Source organism: Penicillium angulare (genome assembly GCF_028827245.1).
Source record: "Penicillium angulare strain IBT 27051 chromosome Unknown utg000001l_segment0_segment0, whole genome shotgun sequence".
NCBI lineage: Eukaryota > Fungi > Ascomycota > Eurotiomycetes > Eurotiales > Aspergillaceae > Penicillium > Penicillium angulare.
This window is the reverse complement of record NW_026623160.1, coordinates 3,196,284-3,212,770: the sequence shown is the minus strand read 5'-3', so window position 1 is coordinate 3,212,770 and position 16,487 is coordinate 3,196,284. Positions and strand designations below refer to the sequence as shown.

At 45.8% G+C, this 16,487-nt stretch overlaps 6 protein-coding genes across 6 annotated transcripts; 3 read left to right on the top strand and 3 right to left on the bottom strand.

Annotated features, from left to right (window-relative positions):
* Positions 1 to 256: 256 nt before the first annotated feature.
* Positions 257 to 3,030, bottom strand: N7478_001132 (putative C6 transcription factor; the record flags this gene model as incomplete). Its single annotated transcript, XM_056917347.1, has 5 exons — positions 257 to 1,058; positions 1,130 to 2,495; positions 2,549 to 2,665; positions 2,723 to 2,757; positions 2,849 to 3,030. 5 exons carry the CDS (start codon positions 3,028 to 3,030, stop codon positions 257 to 259), a joined length of 2,502 nt encoding a protein of 833 aa, XP_056785227.1.
* A 1,913-nt stretch (positions 3,031 to 4,943) lies between these two features.
* Positions 4,944 to 5,591, top strand: N7478_001131 (fungal specific transcription factor domain-containing protein; the record flags this gene model as incomplete). Its single annotated transcript, XM_056917346.1, has 1 exon — positions 4,944 to 5,591. One exon carries the CDS (start codon positions 4,944 to 4,946, stop codon positions 5,589 to 5,591), a length of 648 nt encoding a protein of 215 aa, XP_056785226.1.
* Positions 5,592 to 6,322: 731 nt separating this feature from the next.
* Positions 6,323 to 8,068, bottom strand: N7478_001130 (MFS general substrate transporter; the record flags this gene model as incomplete). Its single annotated transcript, XM_056917345.1, has 4 exons — positions 6,323 to 6,713; positions 6,774 to 7,317; positions 7,375 to 7,771; positions 7,829 to 8,068. The coding sequence occupies 4 exons, from the start codon at positions 8,066 to 8,068 to the stop codon at positions 6,323 to 6,325; spliced, it is 1,572 nt and encodes a 523-aa protein (XP_056785225.1).
* A 1,009-nt stretch (positions 8,069 to 9,077) lies between these two features.
* Positions 9,078 to 10,510, top strand: N7478_001129 (uncharacterized protein; the record flags this gene model as incomplete). The annotated part of the gene is made up of 3 exons (XM_056917344.1): positions 9,078 to 9,868; positions 9,934 to 10,155; positions 10,210 to 10,510. 3 exons carry the CDS (start codon positions 9,078 to 9,080, stop codon positions 10,508 to 10,510), a joined length of 1,314 nt encoding a protein of 437 aa, XP_056785224.1.
* Positions 10,511 to 11,119: 609 nt separating this feature from the next.
* On the top strand, positions 11,120 to 13,999 carry N7478_001128 (Zn(II)2Cys6 transcription factor; the record flags this gene model as incomplete). The annotated part of the gene is made up of 6 exons (XM_056917343.1): positions 11,120 to 11,132; positions 11,204 to 11,545; positions 11,598 to 11,902; positions 11,951 to 12,084; positions 12,147 to 12,783; positions 13,721 to 13,999. 6 exons carry the CDS (start codon positions 11,120 to 11,122, stop codon positions 13,997 to 13,999), a joined length of 1,710 nt encoding a protein of 569 aa, XP_056785223.1.
* Positions 14,000 to 14,089: 90 nt separating this feature from the next.
* N7478_001127 (uncharacterized protein) lies at positions 14,090 to 16,128 on the bottom strand (the record flags this gene model as incomplete). The annotated part of the gene is made up of 10 exons (XM_056917342.1): positions 14,090 to 14,673; positions 14,723 to 14,820; positions 14,875 to 14,897; positions 14,952 to 15,053; positions 15,106 to 15,197; positions 15,258 to 15,615; positions 15,680 to 15,718; positions 15,769 to 15,829; positions 15,884 to 15,963; positions 16,021 to 16,128. 10 exons carry the CDS (start codon positions 16,126 to 16,128, stop codon positions 14,090 to 14,092), a joined length of 1,545 nt encoding a protein of 514 aa, XP_056785222.1.
* Between the last annotated feature and the right edge of the window lie 359 nt (positions 16,129 to 16,487).

Below are 16,487 nucleotides of genomic sequence, written 5' to 3'. Positions count from 1 at the left end.
CAGGCGTTCGCCATAAATAATCTGCAACCCATTTTGAGCTGCGCTGGGATGTACGATGGTTTTCCGCAGAAAGCCCCTTTAAATCAGCCTGATCTAGCTCAATCGTGTGTCTTGACGAGCGATCAAGAAAAATTTCATACCTAGTATCTGACTTCGTCAATCACGGAGCAGGGTGGGGCGAATGAACAAGGCGCTAAAGAGTCCAGATACTTGGTGCCGGAGTAATTCATACAAATATTTCCATTGTTACAGCCTCTCATCCTGCAGGGCGAAAGAGCCAATCTGTTTCTGGAGTCGGGATCAAGTAGTTCGTAATGTTGAACTCATTGGCACCGGTGGAGTGACCATCAACGACGGGACCAGCGCCCGTTAGTCCATGGATAGACATGGGGTTAGATACCGAATCTGGAATTTCCATATGCGCAGCAGCTGTAGAAGAGTCCGGTGCACGGGCTGGTGGCACTCGGGGTACATTAAAAAAGCCGAAGACATCCAGGTATTCCAGTTCGTTTGGTGCAAGATTACGAGGAACCAGAGCAGCCGAAGCTGGCCGGGTAGGGTCATTTCCGGAATTACTCGCGGTTGATGGAGATTCTCGTGGTTGGCGGGAGATAAGAAAGTCGAGATCAAATGCGCAGCGGCGCATATCTGCGAGGATCTTGACAGTTGATGGTGTTGATCGTTCACCGTCTATAGCAACGGACTGTTGATATTCACCATATTCGTCGAGAACACGTTGGAGGATGTTGCTATAGCGCTCTGCAACTTTCCAGTGATGTCCCATGCGAGATAGTGTGTCGACGAAAAATATAATGTCCGAGCTGACTGTGTGGGCAATTGTAGAGCCATGTACGAGCAATAGACGGGCTGATACCCACAGGGTGAAGGCGAAAGGGGGGCCCAATTTATCGAGGATATTATTTTCAACTACGAAACGAGTAACTGAAAGTATATTGTCGACAGCTAGTAAGCATCGCTGGCTTGCGCTGTACGAGGGTGTGAATATAGGCGACCGAGTTGTTGGATATGCAGCAGAGGAATGAAGGCGAATCACAGCGCTAAAAGGGGTTAGTTGAAATCTGACAGAAAATTGAAAGTTGAGCTTTGAGCTTTGAAATACTGGACCTACGTTTGATACGTTGCATGAAGCTGAACCCAATCACTATGCAAGGCCCGGCTTTGCTTTGTTCCGTTGAACAGACGAGATGAATTCTCATAGGCATATTCAGCGGGCAGATTGAATTCCCACGTGGTCAGCTCACTGTCAAGCTTCCGGTAAGTGGCTTGCCATTCTTCGACATCGGAAAGAGATCCAATATCCACGGGACGTTTCAAAAAGACATGAACCCGTGAAAGGATTCCCAAAATTTCGATATACAACCCAAATGATCCCACATTTTCCGCATGACTGAGATAGTCGGCACGCTCACTAGAGTAGTGGAATCTTCGCGTCTCCACAGGCTGATTCTTGATGAAGTAGTCGTCTTTGCAAGGGAGCTTTCGGTCAATATCTTTGTCATCCAAGGCAAAGTTGAATGCAGTAGCAATAGTTGAGTATCGATCCAACAGATAAACCATCCAAAAAAGACGACGCCGACTTTCGTCTTCTATCCAGGAATCTGGCTCCGATAAGGTGACCGCCCTGAGCGTATAAATGGAAGGATATACTGGTGCAATTAATGATGACTTGGATTCTACTGCCAATCCCAATTGGACAACAGATCGGGTGATCAAAGCCAATAGTTTCCATCCAGGTGGGCCATTTGACGAGCCGACTAGGTCTAATGCCAAGATGACAAGCGCCTGCAGAGCCTTTACAGACGAATTCTCCAGGCCATACAGAAGTACTTTCTGTTTTGAGGAGTCATGATAGCGCTTTCGATTTAGATCGCTTAGGCGGGCATCAGTCGAGAAGCGTAAAGTAGTTGCAACTATGGCGTAAAGAACCATGCGATCGGCCTCTTCCAGGGGAGAAGGACCAAAAAAGGTATCTAGTGTGGATCGTCGGTGGAGAATCGGACACCAAGAGTTGATATGTTCAAAATACAAATCCACGAGCGCGTATAACAAGTCATATGGTGGTAAATCAAGATCTGGATCGGCAAATGACTGTTCCTGGTTGGCAAATATACTAACGGGGACCTTTAAGGACGATTCGTTTCCTGTAAAATCGTGGTGTCCGTTTTGCGCCGGTGGCAATGAGCCAATGACAGACGCTGGGGCACCATTCGATAATCCATGAGAGACCAAATTCTTCACAGATGTATCCGAAGGACTTGTGATAGAGACGTCTGCATGTCGCTGAGGGAGAGCTACTGATGAGGTGGGATCGTTAAAATAGAGTGCGGTTCGGGGGCTCGGACCATGAACAGCTGATGGCTCGGATGGTGAGCCATATGAGATTGATCCTCCGTGGTGGGGCATTGGGGGTTGGTTTTGCAATATATGCATCTCGATAAGCCTCGCTTGAGCTTGTATGACTTCTTCAAGTCGATCTATGGGCGGATCATTAGATGCGAAATGGATAAACGGGGTGGCATCTACTTACCCAGTCGTTGTTCCAGCTCTTTGCCATACCCGGCTCTTAAACCAGGCTTCTTGCGCTCCTTATACTCACAAAGCTGGCCATTTCGAACACACCAGCCGCAGCTCGGTTGTATGCGATCTATGGAGTTGCAGGTTAGCTTTCGTTATAACCCGCCAACAACGGTCCATTACTTACCACATTTGACTTTTCTTTGTTTGCACAATTCGCATCTTGTAGCACTGTTAGTCCAGATATTCTTCAACAGATATTCCCATGGCTTGAGACGCCGAGCGCAGTGGTCTCGGTTTCTCAGGTACGTACGACACGGTGAGGGGACGCTTCCGCTTCAGTCCACGCCCGCTGCTGGAACCATTGGCGCCGACTTGATCATTGTCTGAATCGATGCCGGACGAATACTCCCCGGGACTTAGGTCTCTATCGATATGCCCAGATTGCTGATTGGCAGGGCTGAACTGCTGCGCGGGAGATGCAGCGTTCGGCATATTGCTAGAGCGAAACTACCGTCCTATCAGAAACCGACCATGACGCACCGACAAGGTCTAGATGTGATGCACGGGATGGTCTCCGCAGGCGGCTGAGCCGAGCTGAATATCACGGCGATAGTCCGATGAGCAAGTAATGGCCGAGGGAAGGAGGAGGAAAAATGAAGATTCGGGGTTTGGGGTTTGGGGGAACAAGAAAAACCGGGGCAGGCACCCCGCGTTTCTCCACTTTTTCGCTTGTCACCACATGCTGCCGTTGCAAGGCACGGGTTGTCCGAGAGAAACTTTATCTATGATTTATACGAAGTACCGATACTTTGAATAGAAGAGGTACACGCTCTGCAAAATGAAACTTCTTAAATGTAATTCATTTCAATCTCGCTCAGTTGAACTATAAAAGAGCTTCATTAATGGGTCTTAAGATCGTGGTCGACACATTTGTAGCCCAAGGATCGAGTTGATCGGCAAATAGCTAGGAATAGGATCATGTATGTGCTTCGATGTGTCAGAGAAAGGGATTTTAATTTTAAACGATTGGTATGCATATCCCCGCAAGGCAAATATACTGCAAGAACCCATTGTATTCTAGCATCAAACACATCACTTGGGCCTGCAAGGAAGAAGAGACAGAAGGAGAGTTACCGCTTGTTCGGGTTATTCAGGGGTTCCGAAGCTCGGGCTAGAATTACCCCGAGTGCAACTTGTCGCAATAAAAGCTCCTACACGGGACTACGCCACGAATGAAATAGTCTTATCTTATATTGTGTAGACTGATTCTACAATTTCTCTATCTCCATTTCCTACCTCTATTGCCAGGAAGGTTAGAAAGAGGATTAGAAATAGGATTCATCCTGCAATGCTATAATCAAGTCAATAAACTGCGAACGTGTTTGGAATCACGCGTCAATATTTTACTTGAAATATCCCATAGGCCTGGATATCTGAAGTTACTGTACTACAGGTATCGTGGTTTTCTACTGGCCGGAAATAGGCGAAAACAGGGGTTTTCTCGATGATCGCTATGAGCCCCCATAACCACACGCCTACATACTATGCGGGGTGCGGGGAAATTTCAAAGCCTCACCGTACCACTTCACCCTGCTAACTAGGACCGGAAGAATGCGAACCACTACTGTATCTAAGCGCCTACCAAAGGCTCGTGCTTCCAAGGCCTGCACAAGCTGTCATGCACGCAAAGTTCGTTGTGATGTAATCCAACAAGGATTGCCCTGTACGAGTTGTCAACTGCATGGATTTGAATGTGCTCTGGTCGAGAGAAAGCCCCGTGGCGTTCGAAAGCCTGGCAACTGGCAGGAGACTACAGATAATTCACAACCACGGTCTTTACCAGAACATGTCTTGCTCTATCAAGTTCCTCATTATTCATTTCTTCGACGCTTCATCCCAGATATTCGTATTACTCCTCGGGTGGGAGATGACCAATCAGGAGTCTGCTTTCCAATCCCCATGCATGATTCCTGTACTTTTTCGCCCGTATTTCTTTCAAATATCAGCTCTGAAGAGATGTCTCTTTTGAAAAAGGCCGATATCTTCAATCTCCCACCAAAGGATCACCTAGATGAATGCCTTTCAGCATATTTTCGATACTTTCACTCGTTTTTCCCCATTATCGACAGACAGTCATTCCTCAACAACTATTATACTTGCAGCAGAGATGGCCTACTGGATGGCCGAAAAATTAGCCTGCTCCTCTTGTATGCTGTTATGTCCACCGCCTGTCCAGTGAGCTACCACCGTCTACTAAAAGACACTCATTGACTATCGGTCGCTGACACTAGTAGTATCTTTCGTTGCAAACAATCAAGCAAATGGGCTTTATAGACCATAGAGAAGCAAGGAGTTCTTTTCATAAAAGGGCACGGGTAAGTTATTCGATTCTTCAGTCACAGAGCATGTTTAATGAATTTTTGCTGCAGCTTCTCTATAGCCTAGATCGCGAACCGGATGATATGACAGCAACTCAAGGACTTCTACTGATGAGTCAATACTACCCTTCCGCAGATGAACAGCGGCATACCTGGCTCTGGGCTTATCAAGCTATCGGTCTCGCTCAAGGTCTCGGCATGCATCGTGTCGGGAAAATTGGAGCGCAGAAAAAACTTTGGGGAAGAATCTGGTGGGCCTGCGTCGTCCGCGACCGGCTTATTGCTCTAGGTACTGGAAGGCCTATGCATATCAATACTCTGGATTGTAATATCCCGGTGCCAGACCATTCGGATCTTGAAGAGGTGGGCGATGATGATGAACAGCGTAGCATAAAGGCCGTTTACATTGATCTGCTCCGATTGTGTCAATGCGCGGAGGGTGTTTTATCGCTGTCTACGGCAGCGAGTGGCCACGATATCGATCAAGTTGAACTTTGCGAGAGAATGCTCCAACGCTGGGTTTCCAATGTAACTCCGACTGTGGGACCGCCGCATGAATCCTATCCTGACCTCGGAAAACAATCCATTGCTATTATGTATAGAATCATTCTCGAACTTACACTGAAGTCAGAACTTCACCTGTCTTTCACAAGATCATATCTGCTAACCTACTAGTAGCACTATTTTAATATCACTCGACGAACGACGGTACACAGAAAGCCACTATCTTCCTTCATTGAAAACACGGCTGGTGGCAAGTGACTCCGTCCGACTCTTAGGTTCACTGATTGAACTTGATCTTATCAAGTTCCTACCTACCCAGAGGTAAACCCAATTACAAAAATCCGAAACTTGTAAATTGCTAACACCACCGAAGCGTGACCATAATTCTGCCTCCTCTGATAACACAGATATCTTTGATGTGGGAACCAGAGGATATAGCAGGCTATGAGACTGCAAAGAAAGGTTTCCAGTGTTGCATGGAATGTCTACAGGGGCTGGCTGGGACTTTCTGGCATGCCAGTTTTTACCATTCCCTCTTTGAACTCGCTGCTGAGCAAGTGAATGCAAAATTCTGTAGAAATCTGGAAATATATGATCAGCCTTCGCCACCTGATGAAAATTCCGGTACGTGCCTAGATACTGCTGGGCAGTCCTTCGAAACAGATGGCACACTGGGGAACGATATTCAACACCAGGGCTCATCCTTGGAAGAATTCCGAGGGGCGCTAGCATATCAGGGCCCACTCAACCACATGATTAACACTGTCCTTCCCGATCAAGAAACTTTATATGACTGGATGAACAACATTAAATCTTTCGCTCATTGATTTTACCCTGTTCAGCTAGTTATAATTGAAATTCCCATTTCCGATTCACTCTTCACACCTGCGAGATTATGACTCTCAATAACAATAAACAAAGTTTGGGTTTTCCTTGTCTGTGAGATTCTGAAATGCTGTAATATTCAGGGCTTCACGACTATTTTTGATGTCACCAGTATCCTGAAGAGTGGCACGTTTCTTCTCCTTCTGTCGGTTCTCCCACTTGAACGCAGAACGTAAAACAAAGAACAGGGCGAGCTCGATAACGTTTGAAACTAGCAAAGACCCAATACCTAGATGGTAGGTAGGGGCCTGAGAAGTTTTATAGAAAAAGGGACTGGAGATACTTCCTATACAAGATCCAAACCATATGATACCTGACACTATCATCTTCTTCGAGTGGCCTCCAGTGTTACTCGTTATTAGGGATAAACAAATGACAAAGGACGCTTGGTATGACCCGGTGAGGTAGCTGGTAATGTTAGACTGTAATCCACACTTATCGGATATGACTCAAGTTGGCTATACTTACAAGCATATCAACCGTCCGACATAAGCATCTGCAGGCGCAAGCAAGAAGCCCAATGCACCAGCAATGGTTGGCAACATGAAGGCAGCGCAAACCAGAGTGCGGCTGTTTGGCGGCATGTAATGATTTGCCAGGGCTCCTAGCCCAATCCAAATAGAGACGAGTACTCCTTGGGGTATGCCAAGCAATGCTGTGTGTAAAGTGTCAAAGCCTAAACCTTTAATAACCAACGTGGAAAAGTTGGATATACCGCCGTTCGGCACCGCGGAAACAAATCCCATCAACATGAAAAGCCAAGTTTTGTAATCCAGTAAAGCTTCTTTGATTTGATACCATTCCACCTTGTGGTGTTCTACCCCAGTCTGATTATGGCGCATTCGTGCAATAAGCATAAGTCTCTCTTGGTGCGTGAAGTTCCGGATGGTTGTTGGAGAATTTGGGAGTAGGAAAGCGAGCACGATTCCCCAGGAGGCGCAAAGCGCCCCGATTATCAGAAATTCATAACGCCACGCAGGGAGTGTACCCTGTATCTGACCAATACCGTAGCCTAGTTTCTAATAATTAGCTAGATTCCGTGCCAATATGTTTGATCACTCAAAATTACCAATTAAACCACCCCCAGCCACTCCTATGCCATTCCATGCATACCAAGCTGATATACGGGAAGGTTGCTCTTCCCTCGTATAGAACATAGATGTAAACAACATAAATGCTGGATCTGCGATTGCTTCAAAAGCACCAGATAGGACACGTAACACGACAAGGACTGTGAAATTACCGGCCGCAGTTTGACACATCAATAGAGCACCCCATAAGAAGATGTTAATTGACAAGTACCAGCTAGGTGGGCTTCGCTGCATGATCAAGTTAGAGGGAATAGACCAGATCAACCACCCAAAATAGAAAACACTCGATAGCCATGAATACTGCGTGCCATGAAGCTTCAAGTCATCTTTGATGCCAAATATAGCAGCGTAAGACATTGTGGTTTTGTCGACATACTAGAACATGATTTAGCGACCAATGATATCATTTTCACAGGTATAAGGATGTCTTACATAGAAGAAATAGCACATTCCCAGCAGTGGCAGGATATGCCAATCCAGCTTCCGCCTTAGTTTTCTCTCGGTAGCTTTGTCAATCGAATCATCGTCTGGAAATAACTGCAGAGCCTCGCGATATATTTCAGCGTGCGTTTGATCGACTTGAATTTCGGGATCGCGAATAGATGGATGAGATTGTTCCACATGAATTGTATCGCAAACCTCCATTCTTGTCAACTCGTCTTTGTTGGCCATGGCGGCTAGGGAACTTTGAAGTATTATTAGCAAATACTTCAAGTGCAAAATAACACAGAGCGCGATCAAAACAGGAATCGAAAAAAAAATGACTGACAGAATGCACTTTAGTGAAGAAAGAGGAAGGCAGGTCGAACCCTTGCGTATCGTCCTGTAGGAAGCTTTATAGACCACTATGGAAAGTTAGGTGGGGGTTTAATTAGCACGAAGAAGTATTAATTTCTTCCATTATCACCGAATCCGAATTATCGGCGTTGAAAGGGCATTTCTTGTTCCCTCAACTAGCTGTCACCCGCAATAAGCCTCGCATCCCCGGAAAGATGCCAAGGCTTCTATAAAGCCGAAGTACCGACGATTATCTCTTGATTGGTCTTGTCTGGGATCGACTGGCATTTTTGGGACCATAAACTACGCCCGATGATTCAAATGGGCATAAATTAGTGCCAAACGCCCTTCCACTGCATTTCAAATTAAGAAATATGGATAATACGATTGCTATCGTGGTTGTGATTGACAAGTCAACGTTCTGGAATGTGGGGAGATCAGAGCATTGAGAGGGTCTCCACCTGCAATGAGCCGAAATGCCGAATAATGCGGCATGATTGGTGGGATTCTGTGAGTGATCCGGGGTGATCGGCTCCAAGACTATCTTTTTCGGTGCTCGAGCTCTTAGTTCTGGTATAGAAGATCCATCTCGTAGAGCCTTTGCGATGTAGAGACAAATTTTGCAATGCCTATATAGGAGATAGTGATGACACTGGAGACTTATATTTGAGCACTCCCGCCGTATGAAATAATCTCGAAGCTATCCCCTACATCCTCTGAATATTCTCTTTACTCAAGAAATGACGAAGCCCGAAACTCTCAATATGCAATGCGATATTCTCGACTCCGGACGTGCCACCCCCAATCATGGAGGAAATCAACTGCCAATTTTCGATCTAAAGATTACCGGTTTCGAGGTTTATGGTCAGTCGTGTTTGCTCTTTTTACCAATCCTCTAGCACTAATGGGGAAAATAGATCTTCGATTTCCAACTAGCCTGGATGCTTCAGGATCCGATGCTATGAATCCAGCAGGAGACTACAGTGCTGCTCACGTCCAACTTAAAACAAATACGGATCTAGTTGGTCATGGCATTTCGTTCACCATCGGGCGCGGGAACGATCTATGTGTCTCTGCCGCTTCCCAGATTGCTGAGCGATTGGTAGACAAGAGCTTGGGCGAGCTGACCAAAAACATGGGTCAAACATGGCGTTACCTAGTAGCCGATTCCCAACTGCGATGGGTAGGGCCCGAAAAAGGAGTCATTCATCTCGGTCTCAGTGCATGTGTAAATGCCTTGTGGGATCTCTGGGGCAGATACCTCAACAAACCGCTTTGGAGATTGGTATGCGATATGACACCAGAAGAGCTTGTTGCGTGTATTGATTTCAGATACATCTATGATGCGATCACTCCAGAGGAAGCCCTGGATATCTTGAAACAACAGAGTGAAAGCAAGGGGGCTAGGCTTCAAGATGCCCAAACCAATACAGCAGTACCAGCTTATTCTACCCAAGCAGGTTGGCTTGGTTTCACCGATGAGAGAATGGTGGAATTGATCCGCTCAAATTTGAATGAAGGGATCGACAAATTCAAGCTGAAAGTTGGTGGCAATCTTGAGGATGACAAGCGTCGCGTCAAGCTCGCACGCGATACAATTGGTTACGATCGTATAATGATGCTGGATGCTAATCAGGTATGGAGTGTACCTGAGGCAATCGCATACATGAAAGAACTTGTTGAATTCAAGCCCTTGTAAGTACAACCGTATAAGTGGCAATCACTCACGCAAGAGATGTAGTCTGATCAACAACCACTAGGTTTATCGAGGAGCCCACATCGCCCGATGATATTCTCGGACATGCAGCTATCCGGGAAGCTCTCAAGCCGCATGGAGTCGGAGTAGCGACGGGAGAGCACTGTCAAAATCGGATAATTTTCAAACAGCTACTACAAGCCGGCTCAATTGACTACTGTCAAATAGACGCATGTCGACTCGGAGGCGTGAACGAAGTTTTGGCTGTTCTACTCATGGCGAAAAAGTAAGTGAGACCAAATATCGTACAGAATTTGACTCTTTTCTTACTGATATGCAGATTCAACGTTCCGATTGTGCCACACAGTGGGGGCATTGGCTTGAACGAGTACACGCAACACCTTGCGCTTCTTAATTACATTTGCATATCTGGCGAGAAGAGCCTCCTTGAACACATAAACTCCTTCAGCGAGGTTTTGAAGTATCCGGTGCAGACTAGCAATGGTCATTTTGTTACTCCATGGGAAGCTGGCTACAGCGTGGAGTATAAGCCTGAAGCGCTTTGCACCTATCAATTTCCAAGTGGGGCGTTTTGGCAGAGCAAGGAAGGTCAAGCTATTCGAAATGGATCGAGACTTTGACCAGATAGTCTACACATCAATGAGTTTGCTCACTTTCTAAATTCAATTTCCACTCCCTGCAATTTAACCACTTCATAATAATTTGAAAGAAAGAACCGACAATCAAGTACTAGTATTTACTACAGTCACCCCGATAAATGATTCACTTCTTGTTAGAGTTGGTGGGGTTTAAATACGCGCTTAACATCATATTATACTACACGTCTTTCCAATAGTCTTTCCAAACATTGGTCTAGTCGTCTCTCATAATATTTTAATTAAGGTAATACTAGAGACTTAGATGGCATTATGTCTAAGTCCCGTATGATTAGTATTAATACTGTATTATCAGCACATTAAGCTGCCAGAGTGATGTTTTATCGGGTAAACTTTCATAGTAAAATACGGACAGAAATGCGGGGCGTTCCGATACCTAGCGCCTATACACACTCCGCTTGAGCCCAACGTCGGCTTATGGATCATCCCTTAAACGCGCATCATAGGCACATGCCCTCCAAACGCTGAACTCGAGGAATCATCTGCTTTGGGATGGTTCTCAACTGATACAGCGCGGATTTCTCGAATCTAGGCCACTAGAATAATGATAACCTGGAGCTGCCAGATACAAAAATGCGATCGACCGGTGCGCGGCTCTTGTACTGATCTCCAAGTCCACCCCACTGACCTCACACTATTATCTTCTCATCTTAATAGACGCTGCATGTTTGACATGTCGCCAAAAATCAAGACGATGCGATCGTGCTCGGCCGATGTGCAAGCGCTGCATCAGCAGGGGACTGCAATGTGGCGGGTATCCTGACAAGTTTCGATTTTGCGGGATTGCCACCCGAGGAAAGTGGAGGAATCAGAATGTGCCAGTCGACCAAGTTGCTACATCCCCAACAACTCAAGTCCAAAATGCGTCAAATGATACTTCTCCTGCGCCAAGCACTCGTGACGAATATCCCACTTCTCCAGATAACTCTACACCCAGTGATGAGCAAGAAATCAAGAGAGTTCTTGCTTCTGCGGAGACTGGAATGCTCATTACACATTGTAATTTCTCGAAATGGTACTATTGATAGACTTTGGGCTAAATCAACCACAGATGATCGTGTGATCTGTCCCCATCAAATAGCCCTCCGTGTCGAAAGCAAAAACCCTTATCGGGTCTATGTTCTCTCGCTGGCTTACGAACAGATTGGACTGTTACATGCCGTGCTTGCATTATCAGCCTGCCATTTTGGTCATCTGAATTCGAACAAACATTTCCATGAAGCGGTTGCTGTGGATTATCGACTAAAAGCTATTGCTGAGCTTGGCGTTGCAATTAGAAAAGTAAGCTCGGGAGACTTCAACGATAGTGATCGAGATGGCGTGTTCGCTACGATCCAAATTCTCCTCCTCCATGATGTAAGTTACTCTATGTCAATTTATTGTCCATCTCTAATTGAATGGAAGATCTGCGAATCGGGTGTCTCCTTGCACGGGGCTCATATATCCGGTGCTATGTCTATATGTTCCCAGTTAAAGCTGGACCAACGGCTGACTGTCTCTGATGAGAGAACAGTTTTCTTTCTGGGAAATCTGGCTTGGTAAGTTAATCCGTTCACTGCAAAAAAAAGAAGTTGCTTTTTTCATTCCTTCGATGCTGCAGGCTAGATATCATCCGGTCCTTTTCTGCCCCAGAGAGACTTTGCTTTCCTCAGAAACTTCGCGAAAAGCTACTGTCTCTATGTGACTTACGATTTGAGTCGGTCAATGGCTGTCCACGAGAGCTAGTCTTGGTGATTGGCAACGTGCTTGAGCATACGAAAGCTCACTCGACAGGCAGAATAAGTACGGAAGTCTTTCAAAATGTTCTGAAGGGCTCGATCCAAAAGTTCTATCTTTGGGATAGCTCTCGTTGCTTCTTTCCAGACGCAAATTCACTTTGGCTATCGGTTGCCGAGGCCTTCCGCCATACCTGTATCCTCTCTACTAGACGCCTCCTCGATGATACTGAATCAGCTTTTACGCCCCACATACAAGAGTCGGTGAATCAGATTCTAGACTCAATCTCGAATATTCCAGCTTCTAGTCCATTGATTGAACTCTTGGTACTTCCACTTTTTATAGCAGGTGCCGACTGCCTTTCTCAGCATTCCCGGCATTACATCATGTTGCGATATGCAGAGATCAAAGCTAGATCTGAAATGGGAATTTATGCACCACAGGACATTCTTGAGAAGGTTTGGCAAGCACGGGCACAACAGTCAAACCATGATAGAAACAATGTGCCATGGAGACCTTTTGTAAGTTCAATTGCAGGCATCTTGGTGTGATCTTGTTACTTATCATTTGCAGACGCATAATTCCGAACTACCACATCAAGATGACTACCTAATTATTTGAAACATAAAATACAACAACAAGAACAACAACAACAACAACAACATTCAGTACACCGAGTTGCTTTCTGCCAATTTAGTTTCAATGATACCCATTTCGCCTCCTTGACGGGTCCAAAAATTTCGATACCCGCAGATCGACGGATGTCAATAGCTCATTACAAATTTTCTCACATCTCAGAACCAGAGCAAATTTCATCACAGCAAGATCAGTCATGCAAGGGAAAAGAGTGTGCGCCTCGCCTGGGGACATATTTTCTTCAATAAAACTTATTTTCATTAAAGTTGCCTGCGTGATGTTGTTGATGATAACGTGCACCCTCTCGTCAACCGAGCTCAGACTAGTAGTGCAAGACATTCTTAAGATAGTATACAAGGATCTTAACATCAAAAAGTCTTATCTCCTGCATCAGAAAGTGCAACATATCTTGAATCGCTTGGCACTCATTGAACAAGCCATAGACACTCGTATAAATCCCAGTCGGCTTTAGCTCCTATTTCCACATTCTTCATCTGGGGGAGCTTAGTGGAGCTAATCTGGCCGTACTTTTATGCACATGTGGCTCGGGTCGATCCCGGGGGAAACCAAAGATTTGTAACCTAGCCCCACAAGGATCTACATGCCTGTAGATTGACTGCTAACCGGGCTGTCTCACACCGACTCCCCGCCCCTTATCCTATTGAAGAGATGTGCCTGCATTACCGAGCGCTAGTAGCTTTAAGCCACCAGATCGGCAGAAGCCCGAGAAGATTGTCGATGAAACATCGGGAGCACTGGCAAGGCAACCATGCTGCGACAGCACTAGGCAGAGATGCAACTATGAGGCTAAGACCCGTCTAGCGAGGATTGTCACAAGTTGATCTAGAAAATGGCCGCAACAACATGCTTGAGCAGTTCTTTGTATTTCAACAGGAAGAGCCAGATAAATCGAACGACATACGTATTGCGTCGATGACTGCTAGGAAAAGGTTTGCCGGAAATGACTCAACACATCTGTCTATCTTGGCCGTCCTCTACTACCACACCCTTGGAAACCTCGATGCCAACTTGAAGGAGCAGCTGGTAGGCGATACCATAACCTTGAACAAATCACAAAATTCCGCATGGAACTGTCTTTGATCTAAAATGTATCAACAACATGCCTTTCTTGCAAGCGTGTATGTATGAGTCTCTTCGCTCTAAATCTTTCTCTTCCAACAGTACCACCATTTACACCGCATGCTCATCCACGACGGGTCCAGCTTTGTTGATCTCTACACCTGAAGAGAAAGATTCCTCCTCCGCTTCCTCCACAGTTCTTCCATTATCCTCCTCGATGAGCTCTTTACCCTTCACTCGTCGACAGTGCTGGAGGTACGCCAGACCAAGCGATGTCAGCACTTGGAGAATAGCAAATCCTGCAGCTCCGTAGTTGCCCGCTACGACGCCCGGCTGATTTACTGTTTGGAAGATAGCCAAGGGAATAGTAGCGTCACCCACATAAGCCCATACGTTGAGGCCAGCAGAGGCAAACGCTCGAGTTGCTGGGTCTCCTGAGAGAGTATCTTGAGTCCAGGCCCAGAACATGGAACTTCCAGATTGAGTTAGGCCAGTCAGATAATATAGGGCCCATCGGCCTGAGCGATTTTCGGGAAAGACTGGGGTAGAGGCTAGAGTGAGAAATACTACAGTGGAGAGAGTGGATCCAATCACGAGTAAAGGCCATCTCCGTCCACCAAAGACAGTGTCACTGGCCCAGGCCATAGAAAGGCTGACGACGACAATCACTGCTTGGATTGGTGTAGCATAGTTGTCTATAGAAATGTCAGTCGAAGTGTACTGAAATTGCTGGCCGATACTCACTAATTTGAGCCACCGTGTATGAGCCAGGCTTGATGGTATTCCATGCTTTGAACCAGTAGGTAATTGACAGTGCGGGCTGCTGGCAAACATCGTTACAGCTATAAGACGATTAGCATATTCTCGAATAAATACAGAATCCGCGGGTCACCAACAAAGAAATCACCCAAAGAAGCCACTAGTAGTACTTTTAGCATCAAACAAGGTTCGGCAACCTCGGAGCAATACATACAATATCCGGCGTGAGGACCCAACGCTTCACCTGCTGCATGGTGAATGCTCCTTGTTTCACTCGTCCCTCGCGAGGGTTCCTGTCTCGAGCCAGCTCGATTTCCTGCAAATTATTAGACATATATATAAGTCAATGTTTTATCTTTGAGACCCACCCTTTCGGTGAAGAGGCGGTCTGGCTTCTGTCGAGCTGGTACGTCAGGGTAGAAAAAAGGCTGAGGAGCAACGATGCCCAAAGAGATACAACCTGTTGATGTTAGGGGAGCACTCAACCGGACCGAGGACCTTCAAGTTCTCATGCACGTACCATCGATAATGAATAACCATCGCCAACCAGACCTTCCATGAACGCCGTTGAGTCCGTTATACGCAGCAGCTTGGAGATAACTCGAAAACATGGGTCCGATCGCGGTGGTCATATTGATGATTGCGACACGACGCGAGAGCTCTTCCTTCTTGTACCAAGCTCCGCAAAGATAAATCACTGCAGAGAAATGACCTGTCTCAAATATTGCCAGAATTACCCTGAGCACATACATTTGAATGGGCTTTGTCATCACAGACTGACCAAAGGTAGTGATTGTCCAGCCGATTTCAAGAAGTGGAATAAAGTATCTGGGGTTTGTTCGAGTGAGTAGCAGATTACACGGCCACAGAGCAATTATCTAGGGGCATTTGTTAGTTACTTAGTTTTGGTTATTTTTTTGAGCTTTGATATCCTTAGCGTACGCTTCCAATTGAGTATGCTGTAGTTGCATAGTTCATTTCCTAAGGTGGAAAGATTAGATCATGTCGAAGTTGCAGTGGGACTTCCTTACATTGCCATAGAGGCCCATTTCCTCTTTCATGCCGCTAACAAAAGCATTTTGAAGGTTGGATCTATACAATATCAGTGGTTTTATCCCCCATATTACTCCTGATCGGCATACATACTTGTCCAGGTACTTGATAAATGTACTGAGGCAACCAAAAGTCAAAATGGTCAAGTCCATTTTCAGAAGAAGCCTCCTCTCCTATTGAGTGAAATCAATTAACCCATATCCTAACATCTTAATCATCAATCTACTCACCTCTTCGGGCTTGTCCCAAGCGTCCCAGAAGTAATGCCGCCATGACTTTTGTTTAGCCGGTCGCTCGCCATACTGGCGTCGGTCTTCATCCAAAGCGGAAGAGGACATCTTCTCCCTCAATGCGACAAATTTATAGTATTGTTTCCTAGGCCCTAATCAAACTTGAACTGATGCGGATAAACTTCGAAAGATATAAGTTGAGCCATGGTTGCACTAGTCTATCAGGATCGCTCTATATGATATCGCTATAAGGCCCTTGTATTCCTCATCGCTCGATACTCGTTGTTTCTATTGGGGCCCAGCAAGATTTCATACATTTTTGTGGGGGGAGCTATCACGATTCCGTCGTAAATTATGGCGCAACCACTGCTGACTCGCAACATTTTGGGATCATTGTTCGGAAAAGCATTTTATTCTCATTATACAATCATATTATCATGGAGTGAATAGTTTGTATTCGAGTTAAT